We start from the raw sequence: 24,043 nt of genomic DNA on the forward strand, positions 1-24,043 counted from the left end.
TTACCCAAACTTAAACTTGATTCTAGTTTATCTAGAAACATAAAATGTATTTTGCAGTGAAGTTGCCAGACTATGGAAATTGAAAATAGAATATGCTTTGCTGTGTTCACAACTTTCTATAATGCAGTGTGCTGTGTGGGTCTGAATTGGAGCTATTGCCTTCACAGTGGCTCTGTGGCCAGGTATGCCTGACTGCGTGGTTACATTATCGAGTGGTTGAGTTGGAATGTGTATACATTGAATTATATATTTTATAATTAATTCCAAATTACATTAATTTAATTTAGGGTTTTAATTTAGGATTGACACAATTTTTTAATTGTATCTGGAGATCAATTATATTATCAATAGATTTAATTATAAGGGAGCATTGCAAAACATTTGGTAATAAAGGTTATACTAGCTCTGAATCCATTCATAAATGTTCCACTATTGATTTAACTAGTCCAGTTTTGATAGACACTTAGGTTATTTCCAACATTTTACTTTTACAAATAATGTTGCAATGAAGAACTTTATGTACATCATTTCATATCTTCATAGTGTTTAAATTTTTAATGAACTAGTAACATTAAAAACCCAGAAGTTTTTTCATGTAAAAATATAGGTTTCTGCCATTCTGGGCTCTTACTCCTGCCTGGTAATAATAATCTGTAATTAAAAGTAGCTGCCTACTTTGGCAAGGTGCATTTGTCTGTTGGAGCTGCCATAGAAAATACCACCATCTGGGTGGTTTAAACAATGAAAGTTTATCTCTCACAGTTCTGAAAGCTGAGAAGTCCAAGATCAAGGTGCCAGCAAGGACCCTCTGCTGAGACCATCTCACTGTGAGCTCAGGTGACCTTTTCTCTATGCCCCCGGGGACAGGAGAGAACCCCCTTTGGTGTCTCTTCCTAAGAAGGTGCTAATCTACCTTATTTAACCTTATTTCCTAAAGGCCTTATCTATAAACATAGTCACTTTGGGAGCAGGGACTCAGCATATGAATTGGGGGTGGGGGGCATAGTTCAGTCATAGTTCGAGGCTCGTACTCCCCAGTTAGCCACAATCTTCATCACTCCTTGTCTTCCTGACGCTGACGGGAATCGGTTGCCGTTCATCAGTACTTCTTAGAGCAGAAATAAGAGGAAATGAAATAGTTATTGTGCACTTGTCTCTATCAAAAGTGAGAAAGTGCAACAAGACTGAGAAGGCCAGGAGTTTCCAGCAAAACAGAAGACACATATCTTGGTGGAAGTAAATAATATTCTTACATGTTTATATGCAAACTGAATGTGTCTTCGTCAAAGAATGAAAGTTAAGGCACACTGTGAAACAAGCCACCGGAAGTGGCTGTGCCTGGTTTGTTTCACACAGTCGGGTCGTCTGCTTGGTCCTGTGGGCATCTGAGTCTGAGATCCCTGCTCAATTCTCTTTTGACTCCTATAATCCTTGCCTCTACAGACTATGCATTGCCTGTCCCCACAGTCATGCAGATATGTAAATAATGAGATGAACCAGCAGATGCCCACTAGCCTCAAACACTGGCAGTGAAATCCTGAGCATGTATTATTTTTTTCTGCTCCTAGAAATTGCTTTAGGTCTGTGGAATTGCTACTCTTTGGGAAACAAGTCGCTACTCCCCCTTCCTATATGCATTGGAGACATCATTTAATCTGTTTTCCAGCCTCATATATATACTGCAGGGTGGGTGATGGAGGCCAAGTCCCTTTGCTGCAGGGGACTGAAGCGCAGCTGGCTAAGCTGGCTGTCCTATCTGACGCTTTAGCTCAGAAGGAAGCCAGGATATTTACGTTAGCTCATTTCTTTTCCTAAACAGGAAGTTGTTGCTTGCTTCAGTGCAACAAGCTATGAATTCAAAATAGGATAGAACACTTCAATCAGTTACACTCCAGATAAATGTTCAGTTTTGACCAGTAGCCCCAGAGCGTCTAAAGCTACAGAACTGGGGAAGGGAGTACATGGGGGAAAATGGGTTTCTGTAGGACTTCCAGATTTTCCTGTCCCTAAGAAATTCCAAGAATAGTAATCTTTCTAGAGGCAAATTAACCCTCTTTTCAAGGTAAATAAAAGGTACACTTGTTCTACTATATGCCAATGCAATAAGCAACAGTGTCAAAGTGAAAAGAATGTGAACAATGTGAATGTGTTACTCTCCAGCTCCTAGGTTTCCTTTTATTCTTGGCACGTGCCACAAAGCAAATACCTTTGTCTGACGACCTGTAGAGAAGGTGCAGCGCCAGCTTTGGTGAGACTGCTCCTGGGTTCTGGGGGCAAGTCTTGCCTTGTCTGGTGTCGTTTAGCTTTTCCAACAGTCTCAGGGCCGGGCCCTGTCTAGTGTGAGAATGTTTGCCACAGTCTAAAGGAAAAAAATCCCCAGCCAGAATTTTTTGTAACTGGGCTGACATTATGGTGTAATGACCACTTTTTCCTGCAGTGTTTATGAAGCCTACAGGTACTATAGCCATCACCTCAAAGCCAGGTAATTATTGAGCACTTCCATGGAGCTTACTGAGTGCTTTCTTTATACACTTCTGTCTCACTGAGCCCTTCAACAGGGTGATGAAGATGGAAACTATGAGAGTTCATTGTTACCCCGAGATGCTAAAACTCTCAGTGCCAGACCTAAGACTCTGACTCAACCTCATTGTTCATTCACTTATATATTTCTTTTTTTCTTTCTTTCTTTCTTCTATTTTTTTAGTTGTGGAAAAAGCACTTAACACGACATATGCCCTCTCAACACATTTTTCAGTATACATTATCATTGACTGTAGGAGAAGTATTGTGCCACAGATTTCTAGAGGTTATTCATCTTGCTTGTCATTCACTTCACTATATAAAATAAATACTGAGTTGATGATGTTTCTCTAACCCCAAAGCCTCTTCGCCTGACCCTGAGATAGTCTTCCTTTTAAGTATTCTTTTGGAGAGTCAAGCAATGTCAAAATAATAACTTGGCTTCTACACAACCTAGTGTTGTGTAAGTGAGAGCTATGGCGTTGTTGGGGCCAAAGCCACCCTGTATGAAGTGATCTCAACAGGTCAGGCTAGGAAAATTCCCTGCAACCAGGCCTGTAGTCCACTTGTTAGGGATGGCAGATTATGTGACAAAATGCAGATCAGTCTAATGCACAGCATGTGGAAATGCTGGCCTGCCCTACCGAGTCCTTTTGTCCATTTGCAGGTTGTGAGAGACAAGGCAGGGCAAGCAGAGAGAAATTAGATGCTTATGAATTCCATAAAGGTTGCTAGTGGGTTTTGTTTGGATCTGTTTTTGTTTTCTCTAGACCGTCTTCCTATTTCAGTGAGGAAAAAAAAAAAACTGCAGAGAAATTAAGCTAATAAGAACCAGAAAGATATTTTTAAGGTAATAAGATAGAACTCACATTGGCCTCAAGCCTGTTCACCTTCTTTAACAACAAGAAAATTGAGATAAACAGAGACTTATGGCCAAGATGGAGGCTTAGACTGACACGCTCTGTCTCCCTCCACAACTAAGGACTACAACTACCGCAAAACCAGAAATAACCAGAAGTTCCAGCAAATAAAGCTACATGGAAGTCCAACGTATGAAGTTATAAACAAGTACTGTTCATCTGGACGGGTAGGAGGGGCGAATCCAGGGCGGAGACATCAAGCTGTACTGATGGCTACAGCGATGGACCATGGTAAGCACAGACACCTGTATTTAAGGAAAGGAGAAAAGCGCCCGGGGAACCACCCCTGGCTTCAGACTGAACCTGTCAGCTCACAATTTCAATGCCAGCGAAGGCAGACCCCCATTGTCTCAGACTGTGAGGCCCAGAGGGTATGGGGATGGAGGAGGAGGCTCCCGGTCTCTCAATGGAGAGTAATGACAGGAATCCATCTTGACCCCCACCCCCACAGAAAATGCCACAGTGTGGTGAGAAGGGTTGTCCGGTTGTGATGAGTGCATGAGGCTCTTCCCCCTATAGCGTAGGAGGTGTGACAGCCCCTCCCAAGAAGGAAAGATAAACAAAAACAGTCAGGATGGCAGAAATCATGATTGAAATACCAATCACGCAGCTGACCAAAAAGCAAATATGTGAATTAACCAATGAACAAATAGATAATCTTTCTGAGGCTCAGTATAGAGCTATAAGTCATAAGGCAGCTTACAGAATTAACAAAAGATATTGAACAAGATGGGGAAGGAATGAAGGCTAGTCCTGCTGAAATGAATGTAAACACATACGAGACAAGTGGTGAGGAAGGGAAACCAGGCATCAAATCAACAAATCGGAACATAGGGAAGGAACAAACCGTCAACCAGTGCAGAAAAAGGAAAGAAAAAGTGAGGAATATGAAGAGAGGGTCAGAAACCTCTGGGACAACTATAAGAGAGTGAACATCCTAATTATAGGGTTGCCAGAAGGTGCAGAAGAAGAACTAGAAATTTAAAAATTATGTGAGGGGGCTCACGGGAGGGGAAACAGGAGGGGGAGGGGGAGGTGGTGGAGGTGGAAGCTGAAGCAGAGCTGGAGGCGGCCGCGGCGGGGCGGCTCAGCGGCGCGGCCCAGAGCGTTGGAACACTGAATTGAGACGGCTACGGTTAAAGACAGCAGGAGTGGCGGGTCCGCCGCCGTCACCGGACAGATGAGCCGGGAAGCCTGAGGCCGGCGACGCCCGCCCTCGGGCCCGTCAGTCCGGCTTCACCGCTCCCGGCTACTGAAAGATGAAAGATACTATACAAGGAACCAGGCCTTGGGGGCCTGAGCCTTCAGGACCTGGCATAGCCCCAGCTTACTCAAGCCCTAGGCGGGAGCGTCTTCGTTGGCCCCCACCCCCTAAACCCCGACTCAAATCAGGTGGAGGGTTTGGGCCAGATCCCGGGTCAGGGACCACAGTATCATCCAGACGCCTCCCTGTCCCTCGGCCTTCTTTTGATGCCTCAGCTAGTGAAGAGGAGGAAGAAGAGGAGGAGGATGAAGATGAGGAAGAGGAAGTAGCAGCTTGGAGGCTGCCCCCCAGATGGGGTCAGCTGGGAGCCACCCAGCGGTCTCGTCCTCCCCGCTCTACTCATCGAAAAACCTGCTCACAGCGCCGCCGCAGAGCTATGAGAGCCTTCCGGATGCTGCTGTACTCAAAAAGCACCTCGCTGACATTCCACTGGAAGCTTTGGGGGCGCCACCGGGGCCGGCGGCGGAGCCTTGCACACGCCAAGAACCATCTTTCACCCCAGGAAGGGGGTGCGACACCACAGGTGCCATCCCCCTGCTGTCGTTTTGACTCCCCCCGGGGGCCACCCCCCCCTCGGCTGGGTCTGCTAGGTGCTCTCATGGCTGAGGATGGGGTGAGAGGGTCTCCACCAGTGCCCTCTGGGCCCCCCGTGGAGGAAGATGGATTAAGGTGGACTCCAAAGTCTCCTCTGGACCCTGACTCGGGCCTCCTCTCTTGTACTCTGCCCAATGGCTTTGGGGGACCACCTGGGCCAGAAGGGGAGCGAAGTCTGGCACCCCCCGATGCCAGCATCCTCATCAGCAATGTATGCAGCATTGGAGACCATGTGGCCCAGGAGCTTTTTCAGGGCTCAAATTTGGGCGCTACAGAAGAGGCAGAGCGGCCTGGGGAAAAAACTGGCCAGCATAGCCCCCTGAGGGAAGAGCATGTGACCTGCGTGCAGAGCATCTTAGATGAATTCCTTCAAACTTACGGCAGCCTCATCCCTCTCAGCGCTGATGAGGTAGTAGAGAAATTGGAGGACATTTTCCAGCAGGAGTTTTCTACACCTTCCAGGAAGGGCCTGGTGCTACAGCTGATCCAGTCATACCAGCGGATGCCAGGCAATGCCATGGTGAGGGGTTTCCGAGTGGCCTATAAGCGGCATGTGCTGACCATGGATGACTTGGGGACCTTGTATGGACAGAACTGGCTCAATGACCAGGTGATGAACATGTATGGAGACCTGGTCATGGACACAGTCCCTGAAAAGGTGCATTTCTTCAACAGTTTCTTCTATGATAAACTTCGTACCAAGGGTTATGATGGGGTGAAAAGGTGGACCAAAAATGTGGACATCTTTAATAAGGAGCTACTGCTAATCCCCATCCATCTGGAGGTGCATTGGTCCCTCATCTCTGTTGATGTGAGGCGACGCACCATCACCTATTTTGACTCGCAACGCACTCTAAACCGACGCTGCCCTAAGCATATTGCCAAGTATCTACAGGCAGAGGCAGTGAAGAAAGATCGGCTGGATTTCCACCAAGGTTGGAAAGGTTACTTCAAAATGAATGTGGCCAGGCAGAATAATGACAGTGATTGTGGCGCCTTTGTGTTGCAGTACTGCAAGCACCTGGCCCTGTCTCAACCATTCAGCTTCACCCAGCAGGACATGCCCAAACTTCGTCGGCAGATCTACAAGGAGCTGTGTCACTGCAAACTCACTGTGTGAGCCTCGTATCCCAGGCCTCAAGCCCGTTCGTTAATGGGCAGGGGGACATGGGAGACCCTTCTTTCCCAAGAAACTCTAGTTCCTTTCCTCTTGCCTCTCCCTACCCAGTTCCCTTTGGTTTTTCATATTTAAATGTTTTAATTGATTTGTGTTTTTTTTTTTTTTTCTTTGAGAGAATACTTGTTGATTTCTGATGTCCAGGGGGTGGCCGTGGAAAAGCCTGTTTTTCCCTCTGCAGTGGTGTATGGCCTTGCGGCCTGCATGGGACAGTGATCCCTTTCCGCGTAAATGGGTGGTGGCCAGAAATATCTGTGCTGAGGGTGGCGGTCGGGCAAAGGGATTCCTGCCTGCCAGATCTTCAAACCTTTTTATATATATATATATATAAATGCCACGGTCCTGCTCTGGTCAATAAAGGATCCTTTGGAGATAAAAAAAAAAAAAAAAAAAAAAAATTATGTGAAAAAAATAATGCAGCAGAACTTCCCTAACTGGGGGAAGGAAATAGGCTTACAGGTCCAAGAAGCACAGAGAATTCCAGAAAAAATGGACCCAGGGAGAACCACACCAAGACACATTGTATTCAAAATGTCAACAATTAAAGATAAAGAGAGAATCTTAAAAGCAGCAAGAGAAAAAAAAATAATTGTGTACAAAGGGGTCCCAATTAGACTATCAGAGGATTTCTCAAAGGAGACTCTGCAGGCACGAAGGGACTGGCAAGAAATATTCAAAGTAATGAAAATCAAAAACCTACAGCCACAATTACTCTATCCAGCAAAGCTGACATTCAAAATAGAAGGGCAGAGAAAGTGCTTCCAGGACAAAATAAAACTGAAGGTGTTCATCGGATCCAAGCCACTCTTATATGAAATGTTAAAGGGATTTGTTTAGGAGAAGGAGGATCAAAACTATTAACAGAAAAATGAGAACTGTATCACAACAACCAACAACAGAAGCTAGGGAACCGAAACAAAGGCAAACTAAGTAGGCAAGGAGAGTGGGAAAAGAATTATAGGTAGGGGGAACTTTATGGGGGGAGCTCAGCAGAGAGGGGAAAGGGGAAAAGGGAGGGAGATGATGCAGGAATTTAGAAGGATAGTAAGAGGGAGTGGAGTAGACAGGAAGATGTTGAGAAGAACTATATGCACAACCAATGGGCATGGACTAAGCGGGGGGGGGACAACTGGAGGGGAGGGGGTTACTGGGTGGGGAGGAGCAGAGGGAAAAGAAATTGGGACAACTGCAACAGCGTAATCAATAAAACATTTTTTTTAAAAGAAAAGAAAATTGAGAGACTTAGGGGACAATAAAGTCTTTCTTATTTGTATGTTGCAATCTTAATACTACATACGCATAGATATTTCTTTGTGTCTTTGAGGAATAATGTATGCTCCCTTCTAAGAAAATCAAATTTAAAATTAACCCTCTGTAGATAAGTGAAAGCAGAACATTTTATTTATGTTTTTAAATTATATTTTATTGATTATGTTACTACAGTTGTTCTGATGTTCCTCCTTTTGCCCTCTCCACTCAGCACCCCTACTCCCTCAGGCAGTCCCCCCACCATTGTTAATGTCCATGGGTAATGCCTGTAAATTCTTTGGCTACTCCACTTCCTATGCTGTACTTTACATCCTGATGGCTATTCTGTAACTACCAATTTGTACTTATTAATCCCCTCACCTCTTCACCCATTCTCCCATAACCCCCTTCCATCTGGCAACCATCAAAATGCTCTCTGTATCCATGATTCTGTCTCTGTTCTTCTTGTTTACTTAGTTTGTTTTCATATTCAATTGTTGATAGATTTGTATTTTTTGTCACTTTATTGTTCATAGTTTGGTCTTCTTTTTCTTAAGTAAGTCCCTTTAACATTTCATGTAATAATGGATTGGTGATGAGGGACTCCTTTAGTTTTTTCTTATCTGGGAAGCTCTTCATTTGCCCTTTCATTCTAAATGATAGCTTTGTTGGGTAGAGCAATCTTGGCTCTAGGTTCCTGCTTTTCATGGCTTTGAGTATTTCTTGCCTATCCCTCCTAGCCTGCAATGTTTCTTTTGAGAAAACAGCTGACAGTCTTATGGGAACTCCTCTATAGGTAACTAACTTTTTTTTTTTTTTTTTTTTGCTGCTTTTAAGATTCTCTATTTATCTTTAACCTTTGACATTTTAATTATGATATGTCTTGGAGTGAGCCTCTTTGCATCCACCTTGTTTGGGACTCTCTGTGCTTCCTGGACTAGCATTTCTATTTTCTTCACCAAATGAGGGAAGTTTTCTTTCATTATTTTTTCAAATAGATTTCCAACTTCTTGCTCCTCTCTTCCCTCTGGCACCCCTGTGATGCAAATGTTGGAACATTTGAAGTTGTCCCAGAGGCTGCTTACACTATCCTAATTTTTTTTTATTCTTTTTTCTTCTTCTTGTTCTCATTGGTTGTTTTTTTGCTTTCTAACGTTCCATATCATTGATTTGATTCTCAGCTTCATCCACTCTATGTTGTTTCCCTGTAAATTGTTCTTTATTTTAATTAGGGCATCCTTCATTTCTGACTGGATCTTTTTTATGCTGCTGAGGTCCTCACTAAGTTCACTGAGCATCCTTATAACCAGTGTTTTGAACTATACATTTGATAGATTGCTTATCTCCATTTTGTTCAGTTCTTTGAAGGGGGGTTGATCTGTTCTTTCATTTGGACCATGTTTCTTTGCCTCCTCATTTTGGCAGCCTCCCTGTGTTTGTTTCTATGTATTAGCTAAAGTTGCTTTGACTTCATGTCTTAGTAGTGTGGCCTAATGTAGTAGATGTCCTTTAGGGTCCAGTGGCACAGGCTTACCTACCACCCAAGCTGGGTATTCAAGGTGAGCCCTTCATGTGGGCTGAGTACACCCTCCTTATGTAGTTGAGACTTGGTTGTTGTTGGCAGATCAATGGGAGGGATTTACCCAGGCCACTGAGCTGCAAGGACTGGCTGTGACCACTGACCACCAACCTCTGCCCTCTGTGAAGAATCACCTGTGCAGGGATAGGGTGGTGGTGTTTCGATGTGGTCTATAGCTGTCCACTGGGTGTGCTGTCCCTGGGGTCCTAGGCAATGCAGGCCAAGGTCAGCCCCAATTTGTGTTTTGCCTGGAGACATGCTGCCTGAGCTATAAAGCAATCTGAGATGGCTGCTACTTGTGCTTAGCTTGGAGATTCCCAGGTGAGGCCAAGTTGTGAAACTAGGCTAACTGCTGCTAGTGCCAAGCCTGTGGCTCACTGAAGCCAGCTGTCACTTGTTTAATAGGATTTAGGAAGTTGTGAAGCCTAAGCCAAAACTAGCCATTCATATGGAAAAGCAGCTTGGGTGGGCTCATCAGTTAGGTGATGCAGAGTCTCTGAAGATCTCCAAGGCAGGTCAAACAGTGTCAGCCAGGTAGATGGAGTCTCAGATATGGCGCCAGCTTGCTGGGTCGGTGTCTCTGTTGGTGGAGGGTTTAGAAAAGAGACAATGGCCTCTGCTCACCTTATGCCAGACAATTCAGTCTCTCCCTGTATGCCACTGGTGCCTTTCAAGCTGCTACCCCAGTGCTGGAGTTCAGAAGGAGTGAGTCTGAATAGGTGAATCCATTTGTGGGTTCTTATACAGGTTCTTTAACAGGAACTGCTTAGAGCTCCAGCAGTTTCTTCCACTGACTCAATCCCCACTGGTTTGGGGGGCCAGAAGTTGTGGGGACTTATCTTCCTAACACTGGGACCCTGAGATTGTGGGCCTGCTGTGGGGCTGGAACTCCTTGCTCCTGAGAGATCCCTCCCAAATTTTTATCCACCACAGGTGAGTGAAGAACCAGCTCATTCCACATCTGTGCCCCTCCTACCAGTCTGGGTGGATGTGGTTTCTTTAATTCCATAGTTGTCAGATATCCATTCTACTTGATTTCTGATGGTTCTGAGTGATGGTTGTTCTATATTTTAGTTGTAATTTTGATGTGGTTGTGCAAAGAGGTGACCCATGTCTGCCTATGCCACCATCTTGACCAGAGATTAGCAAATCATTTTACAGGAGAAAATCTATCTGATTTAATGACAGTGAATTGGTACACACACTTTAACAATGATTGTTATAGCAAACTCTTCCTTTCTAGGACTAAAACCAGTGATGTGCATGAAGTACCTGGGTCCTTCTTACATCACAGGGGGAATGGGAAAATGAGTAAGTGAGAAAATGAGTAAAAGAAAAAAGCACTCTTTTATTAGGCCACAGTAACCTGCTTGGGTTTTGAAGAGCATGCGTGAGCCACTCAGAAAGAAAAGGAGACTTGGCTTCTGAGAAAATTTACTTCTGACTTTCCGGTAAGTCTTGTTAAACTCACATATTAAGTCCCACAGCCACACTATGCTTTGAAAAAGCATATTCAATGGCACGTTCCAACTTTAGATTTCAAAAATCCTATAGTTATCACTCACTCTGTGATGCCTAAAGCAGAGTGCAAAAGAAGGTGGCTCAGGTCTCTGCCAGCATGGAAAGCCATGTCCGGGACTTCCAGTTTGCATTGCCCACCTCCTCCTTGCTAGAGGAAAGGGCGGTGTGGGTGAAAGGAAAGGAAACTAGACTAGGAAACTAACTCTCAATGAAACTACATATTTGTCATAAGAAGTTTTGAAAATGGAGAACGATACAAAGGAAAACATTGCTCAAAGTTCATCTTCCAAAGATAACTACAATTTTTCATTGGGTTCTTTCCCACCAACCTTTTTACAATGCTCTTCATTTTTTCAATAGAATTTATAAAATCACTTTTACCTTTATGTTTGTTTCCTAACTAACATATGTGAATTAAAAGGAATTTATAGAAAACAAAGAAACAAAGTAAAAACAATCCTTTGTCCAATCAAAGAGAAGTATTGACATTTTTCATACTACACCCTGACCACCATGTGCCCCAGGCCACTCTTGTAAGCACTGGTCATACACTATTTCATTTAAAATGAACAGTCTGGCAGTAAGGTGTGTATGGTTGTTTTCATTTTAAACAACAAGGAACTGAGGTTCAGAAAGATCAGTCTTGGAAATGAGCAAGGTCAGTGGGATTGTGAAGACTGTCCTTATCTGGCAGTATCTGTCCAAGCTATATGGGCACAACTTTCTACTTTTTCTTTAAAAATCACTTAAATACATGTTATTTATTGAAATGGAATTATTTCCATTACTATTTGTAAACCCTATGTTTTAATTTTAAAATATACAATAATAATTTTGTGTCATGATATATTCTTTCCCAAAATCACTTTTAATGCCTATACTATAATGTTTCCATTTATTGATATATTATAATTTAGCTAGTTATCCCCTATTATTGGGTGTTTTAGTCAGTTCCAATTATTTGCTCTTATAAACAATGCTAGGAATCTGTGTAATTGATAATAATTTCACATCTATACCTTATAGAACCATAATTTATAGATGTGAACTGCTAGCACAAAAGTTTGTAGAATTTTGGCAAAATATTGCCAAATTAGTTTCCAATTGTTGCACCAATTTAAATGTGACTCAGTCAGGTGTATTCCTGCCCCTCCAACCAAATGGAGCATTAGTGTTAATATTTTCCAATTGACTTTTTGCATTTACTTTTTATTGAGTTGTATATTTTTATTATATATTTGTGTCTTCTGCTAATACCGTTGGAGCTTCTGTGGTTTTAAGGGCTCCTTCAATGCTCCAACAATGAAGAACTGAAATAAAGATAGAAGTTAAGAGATATAAGTAACTATTTCAAGATCTCAGAGCTTAGTGGCAGAACAAAGACTCTAACTCTGACTTTTCCATTCATCTATTCATTTCATTTACACCTGTTATTACATTCAACAAACATGATTCAAGGATCATCAACTCAGTTTTCACATTTACTATTAAATAGTTTGTTTATTCTTCCTCCACCTATTTGAATTTCCATAAACATCCTGTAATAAACTCTACACGGACATGTATCTGTTTCTAGACATTCCAGTCTGGCCCATTAAGCTGCTTGTCTATCTGCTTCTATTCCAGTATATAGGGGACTGTATTATTTGCCAACATCCCTTTCTTTGAAGCATCACCTTCTCCCATCACATGTGGTCAATCACATGTTCTGTCCCCATCTCACACATGGGGTACAGGGGTTCTACATGGGCCAGTCGAGCTCTCAACAAACCTGGTCTTAGAACATAGTTCAAACACTGGCACATGACCCAAGCTGGGCACCTGGGTTTTTAACTGAAGCAAGTGAAGCAGATTATCCCTGGCATTTGTAATCTGGGTGCTGGGAGGAAGTCATTTTGGTGCTGGTGGTTGTCACCTTTCTGGTCACATAGAAGAAGCCCATCCAAAGAGGGAGGAGAAGGGGGCCACACACACAAAGGCACTGAAGGAGTGGGGCGCTGAGGGAGAGAAAGAAACAAGAAATCTCATCAATGTAGAGTTTGACTCTGTCTGCATTTAGTCATACTGGTTTTCCCAGTTATGGGAACCAATGAATGCCCTTCTTTTTTAATTAAACTGGTTTGAGTTCCTCCCTTAGCAAGGCATGTCTAAGTGCTTCATAAATGATAAAGGGGCCATAATAATTTGAGGCAGTGATAATATATGGACAAAAGCATCATGTCTTTTAATATTAGTCCCCTCCAAACTCTTCATCTATAAGTTGGAGATCATAATACTCACTCTACCTGTTTTACAGGATTATTTATAGATAAGAGAGTAAATATGCATGAAATCTAAAAATACTATAAAGATGTATTGATTTTTTAAATAGCATATTTATTTTTGTTAACTTTATACACCTTATTTCATATCTTTATCTTTGCTACAGTCTCCTAATAGGTTTATTATGGCTCATAATTAGATTTCTATACCTTACTCAGAAGTATTAGTAAGGGGTTGACTTGTATTATCTCTTTTGATTCATGTAAAATTCACTACAAGAAGAAAAATTTATATGCTTTAGTATTTTTTCACCATAAGCTGCCCAGTTCCAGAAGTATCAAGGTAGAAAGGGCACAGTCAAATAGCAGTCTCAATTGTCACATCAAACTAGATATCAAAGTGTCAGTATAGTGCAAGGTGTCTAAATGTTCAATGTACTCAGAGATTGCCTTCATTCCTCAATGAGCTCTTTACAGTGGTCTACCACCCATAGTTCTGAAAGAACAGCACAGATCACTGAAAATGATTGTTACATCTTTAATTCCCCGCATCTTGGAATCATTAGTGTAAATGGGAAGAATTTCTCTGAGCTGAATGAAATATAGGCAGAAAAATAATGGGGCTTTTGTGTCTATCATTTTATTTTAATGCCACCAGCAAAACTGGTTCTCCTTTATTCTCTTAAAAAAAACCATTTTGCTGGAGTCATACATAGCACTTGCTGATGAACACCATGATGTTTTAACATAACAGGTATCTTTATCTTATTTATTAAGAATTAAGTAAAATTATTGAAGATTTATATGTAAAAAAAAACATGTAATCAATACTCTGAATATGGAATGCAATCCAAAAGCATCTTTATGTATGCCTGCTGCTATCCTTACAGAATGCATTGCATCCTCCCAGAGGAGAGCTGGGGGCAATGACTGGGTGTGCGCTCTGAAGTACATGGACAGGATGCACGAGAGTCCCAGCCCGAAGTGTCGCTGTGCTTTGTATGTGTGGGTTTCTTTGTATTTGTTTGTTTGTTTGTTTGTTTGCATGCGTGCTTGTTTGTTTTAAACCTAAGATTATATATTCTTCTATATAATTCCTTTCAAACCTTTAAATCTTTTTCGGGAGAGAAAATAACGTTTATATTGCCACGTTTGATGGTAAAAAGCAGAAACAGTTCCTGTTTCTTTTCATCTCCTCTGCAGTTGGTCATTAAGAAGGTGTAATTGGTCAATATCTGTGACTGGCCTGCTATATTCAAATTGAACAAATCTTTTTTTTAACAACTGTTATGTGTCTAGCACCATGTTCTCACTTTTTTATCTCGACTGTGACAATCACTTCATGAGGTAAGTATTTCTATCACTATTTTACATTAAGGAAGTTGAGGTTTAGTTTGTCACAACAACCAGCACTGAAATTAATGTTATTTGTTTGAAGTCACACAACTAAAAATAGTCTGAATTTCAATGCAGGTTTTTCAAATCTATGCTGTTTGCTCTTTTGACTCTCTTCCTTCTGATCCCTAAAATTTTAAGTATTTGAAACTATCACAAATGACATATATAATGTATCTCAAAAACATTAGGCTGAGCGAATGAATCCAGACACAAAAAGTACATGCTGTATGAATCATGTATATGAAATCCAGATACAGACCAAACTACTCTGTGTCAATAGAAAGCAGACAGCAGGTGACAGCTGTTGGAAGGCCTGTGGGACAGTGTAGAATGACTGGAAGGGAAACAAGGGACTTTTCCACAGGGGATGGAAATGTTCTGCATTTGGTGACATGGACACATTCAATTGCCAAACTCATTGCACTGAACACTTACAATCCATGGATTTCATCATGTTATCATGTTTCAATTTTAAAAAAAAAAGAATGTCGTGTTCAAATGACTAACATGTAGTATCAGGTACCTCTACTTCCCCAGTAATCTTCACATTTAGTATACAGGAATTTCTGCTTTGGAGTAGAAAACACTAAATAATACATTTAACGTCAATAATCTCTTTGAATACAACCTTGTCCAGAGCAATGTTTTAGTCAGTGGAAAAGATTCAGGAAAAATGTGAACTACTAGGCACAATCTCCAGAGATTCTAAATTTCACCTAGAATCTGTGTTCAAAGTAGTAATCATGGTATTTAAGATAATAAACCTTTACTGAATACTTTCTAAGCACTAGGAATGGAGTTAAATGCTTCACTGCTTTTCCCACTTTGTCCACACAGCAACTCAGTGGGATGGGTAATTATCATTCTTGATAGATAAGCTCCCTAAGAGGTAGAGAAGTGAGCTGGCACTCAGCCAAGAGAATCTTAGTTCATGTGTGTAGGATAGAATTAATGAAAATAATGGAAGGAAATGAACAACAGTGCTGAATGGTTAGCACTAACTTTTGTTTCTTTCTATTCTTATTTTCTGGGTATTTTGTGCTGAGTATGGATTCCTTTCTAAGTAATGAAACACATTCTGAAATCGTCGGCAGCCGTCCGTCTCGAGAGACGATGGTGTAGCTTCTTAAGAGTCTATCTGCACCGCCGAGGATGGCTGTGCAGTCCAACTCGGGAGTGACACGGTATCTGTCTCCTCCCGTGTTGAATCGACATCTTGCGATGACGCTGGAGTGTCCTCTCCAGTGAAGCTGAAGCTACAGAGCCTGGGCAGGGTGATATGGAGGGTCTGCTGTTGCCCATGCAGCAGACCCCCCCTCTCTTCGCAGCTGAAGGGTCCAAGGGAAAGACGGAGTCAATACGGCTTGGCTTCAGGTGCGCCGCAGGAGTTGCCGGTGTTGACTACAACGTCAAACCGCCTTAGGGACTCCGGCTCCGGATTTTCTGTTGGGGTTTACTCCCTTAGCCTTTCCCCTGAAGAGGTATGCCGCAAGGCAGCGGAGGTTTTTTGGAGTCAGAGTTTTCCTTCTCTGATGTGCCCTGACTGGAAGATCGAACCAGCGACACTTAGCTCGCAGGCCGACGCTCAATCCACTGAGCCAAACCAGCCAGGGTTAAACATTCTGAAATAATAGTTTACAAAATATAAGTTGGGAATTGAACTCCAAAATGTCTTGGAAATTTAAAAAAAAAAAAAGAAATCTGGTTTAGACTATGTAAACATTCTATTTTGGTGCTGTCAATTAAAATTACATTTTAGCCTCAGAAAGCTCAGTACATGCACAAATTTGTTATTTTATGGCTTGAAGGGAAATATTCAACAGCATTCCTACTTTGTAAAATTAGAATTTAAGGATTAAGCCATATGCTATAATGACCAAGCCTATATGACCCTTTCCCCTTAGGTCTGATGTTCTGTGTCTAAAAGTTGATTGAATCTGATTAATGGGTGTCATGATAGCATACCATGTCCCTAAAGGATAAAACTGATAAAGTTGCAATAGAATTCCTTTAGTTTATCTTAATGAATGAAGATTAAATACACTGAGCCTACTCCCAACACTTCCCACACTCAGAGTTTAGGCAAGCAAGAAAGTCAGTCAAGCATCAGGAGCAGATATCAATTCCAACTACAGTTGTCAATGACACAATAGTTTTAGCATTAGTGAAAGGTTATTTTCTAGAAAAACAATTTACAAATTATCAAAATGTTAAAAATTTTAAAACTAAATCACAACCAGCAGCCCTGTTGTTCTTCCTTCTCATCCATTTACTCACCAACCCAATCGTCACTTCCCCATCAATCTAATCCACTCAAATTTTGGTCCCTATACACTAAACACTATAGCAGAAAACACCGAAGTAGCATCTACAAACCCAACATTTCTGATTCTTATCATTCTCGTTATTTTTAGTCATCCAAATTATTCTATTTTGGCCTTCATCCGGTAGGCCAGTGCTCCCTGAGAAAACCACAAATTGTCTTCAGTATTTACTCACCCTACTTCTCATGTGCATCTTTCTGTACCTTCTGGATGCATGCTCTTTGTCCGGAATATTTTCTCCACGAGTGATTTCAAAGACAGTCTTTGTGTTAATTTTTCTGAGGCAATTCTATGCTTGTGAACATCTTGACCGCACTGACAAACTCAGCTAGAGGAAAACATTCTAGTTTCAAATGTATTTATTTTACTTCAACATGTTGAAAATATTAGCCTACTCTCACATAATATGAAGAATGCTAAGTCTAATACCAATTTGTTTTTTTGTTCCTTTGTCCCAGTAATCTTCTCTTTGACATTGATGGTCTTAAACTGTATAATATTGTAATATTACAAAGTGTGGATTTTTCTTATCTATTCTGTTGACACTTCTAAAACCTTTCACTTTGTGGTCTTCCTTCTTTAATTATAGAAAATTCTCAATCATTATGTTTTCCACTATTTTCTTTCCTGCATTCATTGTATTCTCTTCCTTCGAAGCTTCTTATATCCTCCCTGTCTCTTTGTGTTTTGTTGTTATGCTGTTGTTTTCTTTTCTTTTTTTTTTTTTTCTTTATTCATACTTGATACCTTTGGGAGAATTCCAGTATATGTTTTTCCAGCTTACTAGCCCATTTTTTGGCTATATGCATTCCAATATTAAGTACATCTACCAGTTTCTTATTATAATGATAACTGATAATTACCTCTTCCTTTAACCCTTTGTTCTGGCTTCAAATTTCCATTATGCTACTGAAGAATGTTTCTTTTGTTTACTTAAATTAATTAATTGTGCTTCACTTTGTGTTGGTTCTCCAGATAAACTCTGAACATTCGTTACATTTCTCTGTGGGTTCATGTCACTAGAGGCTTGTCACCTCCGTTGGGTGGTAACCAGGACCTGTTGCAAACTCTCCTTGCACCTCCACTGGGCTCTCATTCCTTTGGGGGTCATCCATCCCCTGGCTTGGACATCGGTCTGTGATTTGGTTTTCTTCCTCCAAGTGCTGATCAGGCTGACCTGCTCGGGTTAATTTGGAGAGAGAAAAGAGTTTACTTAAGAGCCCTCTCTCTACTTTGCCCTTGCTGTGGCTCTCCCTTTAATGTCACCTGCAATTTCCTCACACACCAGCCTACTCAAATGTCCCAATTGGGTGGAGGGATCTGATAGTTCCTAAGTTATTAGACAGGTTCACCCTGACTTTCACCCTGGAACATTCCCAAACTGAGTTCTTGGAGGGAACCATTAACCATAGTTCCTTGCAATCTTGCAAATCTCACTTTTTAAAAAATTTATTGACTTGAGAGAGAGAGAGAGGAAATGAGGGAGGGCAGGAGGGAGAGAGAGAGAGAGAGAGAGAGAGAGAGAGAAAGAGAGAGAGACATCGATCTGTTGGTCCCCTTATTGATTCATTCATTGGTTGATTCTTGTATGTACCCTGACTAGGGATCGAACCCACAAACGACACATTGAGACAACGCTCTAACCAACTGAGTTGCTGAGCCAGGGCTGCAAATCTTACTGTTTGTACAATATCAAAGTGTTACAAATTTTAAAGCTAAATTACAGTCACCAGCTCATCCCATTCTTCCTCCTTTTCCCCCTTCTTTTTCAGGTCTCCACTCTCCTGAAATTGGCATGTCATTTCCATGTGTGTTTTGTACCTTTACTTTATATTGTCTAATGAACTCAAAAAAAGTCTGGAGCCTTTGCTAGATAGAAATAAATGTTAAAGACTTATTCAAGGTTCTTCAAGTTTGATAACTAGGAACACACACCTAGACAAAAACCCAGAAGTGTTTTAAAGAAGAAAGAAAAGTTAAGAGTTCTTATAGTAAAAAAGTGCATTTTTGAGAATTATCAGTCTTGCATTCTCAGTCCTAGGATTGATCTAGGATGGATATCAGTCAGATGGAGTCTGAACAATGGGTGCCAGGTGGTCTGAAAAATGAATGCCACACCATCCAATCACATCCTGTGGTCTGAATAATAGATATTAGGTGGGCTGGATACATGAGGCCTTCAGAGGGAAATCAGAGGGTTTTCTGGTGGTCTGATGTATGTCCGGGTAACAACACAACAAATCGATACACCACACATTGGCACAGGACTAGAAAGTTCAAATTTTAAGTCCCCAGGTTAGTTGAAATAAAAATAAAATTGCTTTCTCATGCCCCAAACTTCATGATGTTACTAATTTTAGCAGCTTGGTTAAAGTGATTCTATTTTATATATTCCCTATCTTTAATCTTCCTTTAATATGAACACTTTGATAAGCAGTACTTAGTGTTATTTTGTATTTTTAAAATTTACATAGAGTATCATACTGTAATATAAAATCACTTTAAAATATTTTATATATTAATCTTAATTAAATTCACTCCTTTCTAAAAGCAAAAGAACTTGAGATTTTTAAACCAAAGACATAACCCTCAATAAAAGAACAAGTACAAATTCAGAACCAAAGAAAAAGAAAATGCAGACATGCTTAGTAAGGGTTAGAATAGTTGCTGTGTTTCAGACTTAAGCAGTGATCTGACTGAAAGAGCATTAAGTCATTTTTATTTTTTGGAAAAAATCAGACTCTCTGAGGCGGATTACATTTCAATGGAGTGTTATCTACTTAAATGCAAAGAAGTCTATTGATCTTCCATTGAGTCCAATGTGATAAGGCTGCCTAGGCCGTGTAGGGGAGGAGAACCATTCAGGCAAGAGCCAGGAGCCAAAGCAAAACAGAAGGAAACAAATACCCAGAAGCTGAGCTAATGTGCTTTGTTTTAAGAACTGGCTTAAGACACCCTGTGTCTTTACAGTAACACATCTACAGCATAACTTGGCTGTCCACACATCCTGAAATGATCTTAAAATTTGTAACCATGATTTGAAATAGAAAGAGGCATTCCTACATGTTTAGTGGGCAGAGCGCTGGCCGGGCCAACTGGAATATCCCAGAGGCGGATGGAACAGTGGCTGTTATTTCCGGCTTCTATCAGGTGCTCGGAACCTCTGCTGCCGGCTTAAGGAAGGAAAATGTCTGGTTTTGTATAAATAACATTATTCTACAATAAAACATTGCTTTCTAAATCTATAACTGTGTGTTTTTTAATCACTTAGAGAATTATGTATCTATTGTGGAAAAACTACACTTTTTCAAGGGCCTTTATGTTACTGTAGTGAAATGAACTCAAAGAAAATTCAACTTCAGATATAATGAAGGAATACTTAAATTAATAAAATCATCTTCCAATTTTTAAGAAGAGCTTGACCATCTGTCTGTTCACGTTAGAGGTGAAATTGGAGTGGGCAACCTTGATCACTAATCACACTTACTCTTTCACCATTAGATTCACAGCCACTTACTTCACTTTATAAATATTTCTTGACCACCTACTATGTGCCAGGCATTGTTCTAGGTGTGACAAAGATTCTGCCCTTGATCCAACTTTACTCAGGCTTGGTTCAGCCCTCAAGACCCGAATCTTTAAACTTTGTCCTTGACTGGTGACAATCCTGGTTGACCAGTGTATTGAAAATTTCCCCACCTCAATGTCTTATTAGAGTCCTCATCCTCCCTCCCCCATATCTTGTCTCATTGGCCTGCCTTTAGCAAGAATCCTGTTGAGCCAGTCTAGCAAGAATTCCCTAGCTCTGGTGTTTTCCTCTTATTAATTTTTCATCCATTGACCCTCTGACCCATCCTGCTCCTTGTACATAAATCTCCATTCATCCTCACTGGATTTGGGGTTTAGCTCGATCTCTCCTCTACTACAAACACCACTGTAGTAGTCTCCCCGAATAATGTCTGCCTCATTGTCTTTAAAAAGTGTCATGAATAAAATTTCTCTTTAACAGGTGCTGGGAACACATGGTAGAAGCAAAGAGGGAATCCTTGCATTTATAGTCCAGATAATAAATTATCACTTAATGATCAATGATCACTTCGCAGAGTGCCACAAGATAAAAGTTCCAGGAGTTGAAAATCCACATCGGAGGGGCATCTAATTTGGGCAAGTATGTGGAAGGGCATTCCTGAGGAAGACCCACACTTGCTAAGACCGCACAGGTGAGCGGGTGTCTGGAGGCGAGGCGGGTGTGAGGGAGGGCATCTCGGGGAGAGACCATGGCAGATGTAGTCTCTGGGATGGAAGTAACTCGACACATTTGAGGCTGAAGAGGCAGAAAGACTGGAGCTCAGGACAGAAGGAAGACAATTGAGTCATAATAAGCCAGAGAAGCAGGTGAGGGAGAAAAATCATACAGAGCCCTTGCTGGCCAGCTGAAGAACTTTGGACTTCATTCTAAGTGACCCAGAAGAGTGATATGCTCGGATTTGTCCTCTAGAAGATGATCTCACTGCTCTAAAGAAAATGGTTTGGGTGGGACAGCTGGAGCCCAGGGTGGTGAAGACCAGACAGGCACGGCTAAGAGTAGGAGAGAGGAAAGAAGAGACTAGATCCCACCTGTAATTAGGAGAAACAGTCAACATGATCTGGTGACTACTCGAGGTCTAGGCCCAGTAGCTGTCACAGGGGACGACCATGTTCAGCCAGTGACTGTGGTTTGTAAGGACATAAGGGAGGCCAGTGGGTTTGGAGGACAGTGGGCCATGGACCTCAGTGGAATTCTACCATGTCATGGAAACAGAGCCTAGAAGTTGTAACCCAGGCCAACCTCTAGGTGTGAGAAGCAGTAGTGGGCGTAGCAATGGCCAGTGACAGCAGGGAGTGGACAAAAGCCAACAGGTCTTTCTCAGGATGCCAGAGATGGGAGTGCTGTGCATGAGGCCAGTGCCCACACTGGTCCTGGGGCTCCTCCCCCAGTGATCTGGCAATGGGCGAGATTCTGGCCCTTCTCTCCCAGCATGAGCCACATGAGTCTGGTTACTGACAATCAGCTGTCTCTGGATCTCCCCTGGGTTTTGAATTTGAAGGTTAAATTCTTAAGCTATTATGTAACAGGAGCATGGGCAACTAGAGAGCTAAAGAAGGTCTGAGGAGATAGGGACCAGAAGAAACAAAAAAAGAGTGTGAGGAAATCACCACTGAAACTTTTTTCCAGAACCTCTCTTTGTCATGTTTAAATTTGAGAAACAGTTATCTGTCCAGAAGCTTTGAAAAAATGATCAAAAAATGTATCAGAGTCAGATTTCTCTTCTGAGTGGCAGACTGGCTGCTGTCACCTCTTGACTTTGTGGTTCCTCTCTGGCAGCCACACTAGCCTCCAAGTGCACTCCTGCCTCAGGGCCTTTGCACAGGCCATTCCTTCCTCCTCTGCATCTTTGCTCAAACATGTCCCTTTCAGTGAGGCTGTCTCTGTCTTAAACCACATATGCCCCCCCCCACTTCTGACAGCTCTGTCCCTCTCGCTCACTTATTTTCTCATAGCAGTTTCCTCCATCTTGTGTCTCCAGCTCTTGCACAGGGACTCACAAAGTGTACTGTCAATAAATGTTTATAGAATAAATGAATAATTGTTTGAGGCACAGGGCTTCGGTGCAGTGGCCTTGAGAGCAAAGCTGCCTGAAGCTGAGTTCTGCTGTGCAGAGGCAGCAGCAGCACATGCATTGGCTGCTTACTGGAAGGAGGTATCGTAGTGTTCTTGGACATGTGGCTGTGTGAACGTTAATCTAGACATGATGAAAGCGGAGAGAAGAGCAGTCCCTGTGTCTTGAGTGTTTCTATTATTGAAGAACACTAGCAGTGGGGACCACCTAAAGGAGTGGTGGTTCAAAAGCATCTCTGGTTATCACAGAGCATGCGCACACACATCTGCCTGTGGATACACGCACATACAAGTCCATTTATAAATGTGTGCTGGTTGATGTATGTCAGACTTCACAAGTCTGGTTTTCCTGGCATTGTTATGAAATGAATTTGCTTTGCCTCCACACAACCCCTGTCTTCTGGGTCTCGAGTGCACTGAGGTGCCGTGAACCATTGATATGAAATGTGTCAGTCATGTTGAATGTGGCCAGTCCCTAGTTCTGTGTTCCCAAGGAGCCACTTATTCCTGAGCTGGGCCACCAAGCAGGTGTGTCCATCTTGTTGCTAGTTAGGCTCCTATGGGAAGCTCAGGGCTGGTCTCCAGCTGTGGGCCTGGATGGAAGAGCATGAAAGTCTAAGCTCCTGCTATTCGTTTGGGTCAAAGAAAGTCTGGGCAAGTCAAACCAGCTGCCTTCTGTCCGTTGGTCCCACCTGGTCCAGCTGGCCCTCTGACTCTTCCTCACTAAGGACAGGGACAGTGAGAACAGGAGAGGCTTGGTGCAGAGCCTGACAAGTCTGCACTTCCAGTCATCCACCCTTGAGCCTCACCTGGGGTCCCTTAGCATCAAAGAAGGAAGAAAAGTCCCAACGGGGGGCACTCAGAGCTCCATTTGATCACATTCCCTTGGTGAGAGAAAAGAACACGTGTAGAATAAAATCAAAAGTTGAAAGAGAATTACAGTCTCCTTTGCCCCTTCACCAAAAGCTCTATCCTTCTGCTCTGTGGGTCCCATTGAATATCACCGAGGTTTCTGACTTGTCCTTGCTCACAGGAGAGTCACCTCACAGTAACTGGAGGGAGGACCTGAGCTTCCTCTAGAATGGTAACTTTTAACTCATTTTCTACCTGGGACCTATTGGGGAATCTGATGAAGACCATGGGCTCTTACTTAGAAAAAAAAATGCTAAAATTTCATACAATTTTAGAGTTCTCACAGGTTCCCTACAAATCATCCATGAACAGTCTAACACTCATGTTAGACATGCTATGGTCTTGATCTTGACATTGCCAATGTAACTGGGCAAGCCACTCTCTTCATTTGACTTGGAGACCTGTCAAGCATATAGAGATGGTTTTCTTCACTTTAACATCTCAGGTTACATAATTACTTTGATATCAAAGAGATCACTGCTTTGCAAAGGAATCAGAGAGGTCTCTCTTTATTATTATTATTATTTTGGAGCAAACAGTTCCAAACTAGTTAGAGAGCCTGTGCTCCCAGTTGATGCTGGACAAGGATGCAGTGAGCAGGTGACTCATTTCAGGTGGTGGCAGGAAGCAGAGGATCCTGGTGGGCACTCGTCCTCTGGCAGCCTC

General features: G+C 42.1%; 1 protein-coding gene across 2 annotated transcripts; it reads left to right on the forward strand.

The window, feature by feature from the left end:
• Nucleotides 1-4,470: 4,470 nt before the first annotated feature.
• On the forward strand, nucleotides 4,471-6,584 carry LOC150000265 (sentrin-specific protease 3-like). 2 transcript variants are annotated; one of them, XM_090289019.1, is made up of 2 exons: nucleotides 4,471-5,908; nucleotides 5,957-6,584. In XM_090289019.1, exons 1-2 carry the CDS (start codon nucleotides 4,700-4,702, stop codon nucleotides 6,416-6,418), a joined length of 1,671 nt encoding a protein of 556 aa, XP_090145145.1. In that variant the 5' UTR covers nucleotides 4,471-4,699; the 3' UTR covers nucleotides 6,419-6,584. The 2 variants fall into 2 exon arrangements, with proteins under 2 accessions (XP_090145145.1, XP_090145144.1); XM_090289018.1 differs by having other exon boundaries at nucleotides 4,471-6,584.
• The last annotated feature ends 17,459 nt before the right edge of the window (nucleotides 6,585-24,043 follow it).

Source organism: Furipterus horrens, unplaced genomic scaffold, assembly GCF_987537825.1.
Source record: "Furipterus horrens unplaced genomic scaffold, mFurHor1.1.pri manual_scaffold_10, whole genome shotgun sequence".
NCBI classification, from domain to species: domain Eukaryota; kingdom Metazoa; phylum Chordata; class Mammalia; order Chiroptera; family Furipteridae; genus Furipterus; species Furipterus horrens.